This window comes from Mirounga leonina, unplaced genomic scaffold (genome assembly GCF_011800145.1).
Source record: "Mirounga leonina isolate KUSES-001 unplaced genomic scaffold, KU_Mleo_1.0 Mir_91, whole genome shotgun sequence".
NCBI classification, from domain to species: Eukaryota; Metazoa; Chordata; class Mammalia; order Carnivora; family Phocidae; genus Mirounga; species Mirounga leonina.
Window position 1 is genome coordinate 6,517,516 of NW_023270839.1, and position 5,140 is coordinate 6,522,655.

Genomic DNA, 5,140 nt, shown 5'->3' on the forward strand with positions numbered 1-5,140 from the left:
GGGTTTCTGGGCTCTAGAACCCATCCAGGTTGATACCACATCCTCCAGTCCCCACCTTGTACGCTCCCTGTCCCATTGTGGGCTGGAACGAGTGGTCTGTTCTGAGTCAACTGGGGTGGGTTCTGATGTGGTCACAGCACGATTCTCACACAACCACCCAGAGAACGTCATCTGACAGAGGGGTGGGGGCAGGGAAGCTTTCATAGAAAGCCTTCTAGGTCGAAGCACCACAAAACCAGAGGGGAGTTCAAGGTCAGTGAGCCCATCTGCATACCCTTCCTCTCCTGGGAGCGAAAAGACAGCACAGAGGAAGCACCAGCCGCCCCAACCTGGGCAGCCTCCTGGGAAAGATGCAGCCGCTCCTGCACCTGCTCCTGCTGGCCTTTGGCCTGCCTTCCGGGGCCAAGGCAGGTGAGTAACCACCCCCGACCTCAGAGCCCCGACCCCGTCCCACAGTGGGCACAGCTCTCCTGTCCCTTCTGCACACCCCCGATCCACGTAGCCACCAGGAACATGCTGCACCCTGACTTCATCCTGCCTCCCACTCTCAAGTGGGATGCTACACAAGCTGCCAGCAGGAATGGCAGGGCAGAAGGCTGGGCTCCAGAAGAGCCAGTGGGCACTGCCCCCTCCCCATTTGCCATCTGGAAATGGAACGTTCTTTCTTACAAGTGCACAGCAGAGGGTGAGAAACTGGAAAAGAGAACCTCATAAATCCCCCTGCAGAGGGCAGAGCAGGCCTGGTTTTCCAGTGGGATGAGCCAGATGCTTCCCACAGCATCTGCTTGGGAGAGAAACCCGGGGCTCAGCTGACCCCACACTTGGACGGACCTCGGTCCCCAGAAGACTGCTGTTGCCTTGGCCCTGTCCCAAGGCTCCTCATCCCTCTCTCCAACTCTGCTTTTCTTCCCAGGCTGTTAGCGGCTCTCCTCTTTCTTTCTTTCTTTTTTTTTTTTTAAAGATTTTATTTATTTATTTGAGAGAGAGAATGAGAGAGAGAGAGCATGAGAGGGGGGAGGGTCAGAGAGAGAGGCAGACTCCCCGCTGAGCAGGGAGCCCGATGTGGGACTCGATCCCGGGACTCCAGGATCATGACCTGAGCCGAAGGCAGTCGCTTAACCAACTGAGCCACCCAGGCGCCCAGTGGCTCTCCTCTTTCAAACATGACCTTGGCAGACCTAAACTTCTCTGCTTTCCAGAATCCTAGCAGCAGGGGCCCTACCAACCTTCATCTGGAGGCTCCCTGGGGAGCCTTGCCTTCATGCAGCCAAACAGCACTCCCTAGGCACTTACTACGTGTCAGGCCACGGAAATAGGCCAGGTCAGACAACACCTACCTAACGAAACTTAGGTCCTAGCCACTGGCAAAGACTTCACAGGATGACAGGGGCCTTAGAAACTTGCTTGAACCAAAGCAAAGTCAGGAGAGGGATTGTTCAGGAGGCTCGAGGACGTCACTATCCCTACGACAGGTAGGCTCCCCTCCGGTTGTGTGTAGAAGACAGGTACACAGACCGAGACCCTGCCCTTCCCCCTCCCAGAGGAGGGAGTGGAGGCCCCCTCCCATGCCCTCCCAAATCCAGGCCGTGCCTGCCCGGTGCATTCGGTGGGTACACAGGAGCAGAACAGAATTTTCCCTCAGGAGAGATCATCGGGGGACATGAGGCCAAGCCCCACTCCCGGCCCTATATGGCATATCTTAGCATCCAGAAAAATAATAGGCAGATTCAGTGTGGTGGGTTCCTGATACACAAGAAGTTCGTGCTGACTGCCGCTCACTGCTACGGAAGGTGAGGAGGGACCAGCAACCTGCACCTCCCTGAAAACCCTGGCCCGGAGCCCTGCTTTCTTCCCCGGGAGCACTGAGGAACACGTGATCCAGGAGGGCTCTTGAAAGGGGGTGAGGGAGAGCAGGTAGGTGGTGGGGAGAGGGGAGGCCGGGGCCAGGTGCATTGCAGGAGTAAGAGAAGAGCTGGGACATGCTTTGGCATCAGAATGCAAACTCATGCCATTTCACAAGTTTCTCTGGGTAACTGACCCCTGAGAACCCCTGACACAGTTACCGATAGCTCCAGAATCCTACCCCAGCTGCTGAGAAGCAGAAGGCACAGACAGCTCAAACCTGGGCCCTCCTGTTGCCTCAGTTTCCCCATCAACTCCAGGCCTGCCCACCCCAACTGCCACTTGCCCTTCACAGCCCCTGGGGCTGTATCCCATGAATTCCACACCCCCACACCCCACTCTGCTCTCTCTGCAGCTCCATCAAGGTCACCCTGGGAGCCCACAACATCAAGAAACAGGAGAGGACCCAGCAGGTCATCCCCGTGAAAACAGCCATCCCCCACCCAGACTATAATCCAAACAACCACTCCAACGACATCATGTTACTGCAGGTAAGGAAACCTCCCTGCTGCCCTTGCTCTCCTGGGTCCATACTATTTCCTCCTCCCACTGGGACCTGTCCCCTCCGTCCTTCCCACCCTGGCCGCCTGACCAGTCCCCGTGGCTCAGGGCAGAGAGAAGACGGTGCAGCCTCATCGGGGTGTCCAGGCCCAGAGGCCACTGGCTGAGCTGGACTCTCTTGCCTCTTTCCATCAGCTGGAGAGAGAGGCCAAGCAGACTGCAGCGGTGAGGCCCCTCCGCCTGCCCACCGGCAAGACCCGGGTGCGGCCAGGACAGGTGTGCAGTGTGGCCGGCTGGGGGCGGGTCAACGCCAAGATACACAGGTACCCAGACACTCTGCAAGTAGTGAGGCTGGCAGTGCAGGAGGATCAGGAGTGCAAATCCCGCTTTCCCAGTTTTTACGACCGCACCATTCAGCTGTGCGTGGGGAACCCAATGGAAGAAAAGTCTTCCTTTCAGGTGAGACTGGGGGTCTGCTTAACATGGCTCTGGGACAGGGGTGTTTGGGAAGACCTGGGATCTGGAGACCTGAGAAGTGACCTTTTTCCTGAGGAAGAGAGGGGGAGCAGCCAGAGATGGGAGCACCCAGGCCCGCTGCAAGCCTGCCCAAGGCCTAGGATGAATCTAAACGAGGCGCTCCTGCAGAAGGATGAATTTACAGCACTCTGCCCCGTGCCCGGCCCCCCGATGGGAGCACTCTGCTCCCTGGACATGCAGTGGTGAAAACCAGGTGGCTCCTCAGAGCTGGCCCCCACATGGGTCTCGGGCTCGTCCTCCATGCTGAGTGTCAGCCCCACCCACCTGCTTCTGGGGTCCCCTAAACAGCAGAGTGAAGCCAGCAGTCCTGCAGCAGAGGATCTGGGACCTGGGGGAGGAGAGGGAGCTGCCACCTGGGGTGAAGCGAAGCAGTGACAAGGTCCAGCCCTGTCCTGCCCTCCCATCTCCCATGGTGGCCATGCAAGGCAGCCTTCTCAGAGGGGCTGGGGAGGGCGGGGGCAGCAGGATAGCTGACTCACTTCTTCCCTATCTCTGTCCACAGGGGGACTCTGGGGGCCCTCTCGTGTGTAACAATGTGGCCCAGGGCATTGTCTCCTTTGGACCCAAAAATGGGGCACCTCCACGGGTCTACACCAAAATCTCAACTTTCCTGCCCTGGATAAAGAAAACCATGAAAAGCCTCTACCTGCAGGAACCAGACTATTTGCTCTAGAGCTGATCCAGAATCACGCTGGGAAGGGTGGCAGGAAAGGTGCCAGCAATCTAATAAATGTCTCTTACCTGAGTATCGGCCACCAAATAAATGTCTCTTAACTGGCTGTGAAGGGCTGGTTCGTTTATTCATTGACCATACACCGGCATCAACTCTGCGCTTACAAGGCCAATGACACAATTCTGCTGTTTTCTGCTTCCTCTTCTTCATCCACCCCCCAACTCCATGCAAAATTCCTTCCAGCTCCTTTTTAGCTACACCTGTCTCTCAGAGCCTGCCCTTCTGCCAGGGCTGAAGCTGAGCACCACCAGGAGAAACCATGAACCTCTCTGGGCCTGGGGCTCTGGGTGAACTTCTTACCTCCTCCCCCTGTGTTCTCTGGCAGAGAGGAAGGGGGTAACACTGTGGGTCCTGGACACCAAGCTGGCACAGTCTAGGGCTACAGCTCAAGGACACAGCCCTACCCCATTGGGAAGTGACAGGGACCTTCTCAAGCAGGACATTTCTCTCCCACAGCCAAGGAAGCTAGCACGGAGTGGGGCTGGGCCTCTTGAGTAGCTCTGGAGTCTCACCTCAACTGAGTTCCCTTCCCTGACCCCTTCTGAGCTCAGGGACCAGCTCGGGCTCCAGTCTCCTAGCTGTCCTTTCTTCTCCATCCCCGTTTACCACTGAGAGTGTTCAGTGGCCACCAACTCCTGTCCCCTCCAGACAACACTGATCTGAGCTGGCCCCTGCCTCCTATCCCTTCCACCTACAACACCCAAGCTCTGGCAGGGCCTCACCACTGAGATGCCAGCCCAGCTCATGCCCTGACAGAGAGGGGCATCCGTGGCACCAGCCCTGAGAGCACCAAATAGCATCCTTGGAGGACAGGGCTGATAGGGTGGCTTTCCAGAACCCTTGGCCTTACCTATCACCTGGCTGGGCCAGCTCAACCCCTCCCATCCAGCCCAGTGTCTCCCTATGTGTTGGGGTCCACTGGTGGCCTGGTCACTCAGTAGCCTGAGTCCCTCTCAACCTGTCCCTCTGGTCACTGCCAACCTCTAGGCTGAGACTCCCTGCTGGCCACCTTGGGCTATATCAGCCTTTAGACTTAAAAAGGAATCCTCTGTGCAGTAGGACTGGAAAGGACAATTTTTTCCATCAACCAACCAGCAAATACTAATTGAGCACCTACTAAGTGTCAGGCATTGATTGGACTGAATGCAAACTCTATCACCTGAGCCCAGGTGAACCTGACACTGTTGATTTTCACCTAAATTTCTAACCCCTTCTCCCTCCTCCACACGAGTCCATGTGGCCTACGTCTCTGTGGGAAATCCACAGGAAGCAAGTATTTGTAGTTATTTTTATTGCTGGTTACAGTCTGTATGAATATTATCTCATGTGACTCTAGAACAGCAGTGTATGGGATTTGGAAATGACTTTAGTCATTTAGTTTCTGGATGTGAAGTTACCAAACTGTTTACTGGAGCATCCTCTTCACCTAGGGGACAGGGCAACCTTATTTTCATTTGCTTCAAAAGT

The 5,140-nt window shown here is 56.2% G+C and overlaps 1 protein-coding gene across 1 annotated transcript; it reads left to right on the plus strand.

Moving 5' to 3' along the window:
* Positions 1–272: 272 nt before the first annotated feature.
* Positions 273–4,824, plus strand: LOC118003297 (granzyme B-like). The gene is made up of 5 exons (XM_034994180.1): positions 273–411; positions 1,643–1,790; positions 2,258–2,393; positions 2,599–2,862; positions 3,443–4,824. Exons 1-5 carry the CDS (start codon positions 351–353, stop codon positions 3,611–3,613), a joined length of 780 nt encoding a protein of 259 aa, XP_034850071.1. The 5' UTR covers positions 273–350; the 3' UTR covers positions 3,614–4,824.
* Positions 4,825–5,140: the final 316 nt, after the last annotated feature.

Bases quoted from the DNA above. Each gene is read 5' to 3' on its own strand.
- LOC118003297 (XM_034994180.1), top strand. From the start codon at position 351: ATGCAGCCGCTCCTGCACCTGCTCCTGCTGGCCTTTGGCCTGCCTTCC. The intron at 1,791-2,257 runs GTGAGGAGGGAC...CTCTCTCTGCAG, and splicing joins GCCGCTCACTGCTACGGAAG to CTCCATCAAGGTCACCCTGG. The intron at 2,863-3,442 runs GTGAGACTGGGG...CTCTGTCCACAG, and splicing joins AAGAAAAGTCTTCCTTTCAG to GGGGACTCTGGGGGCCCTCT.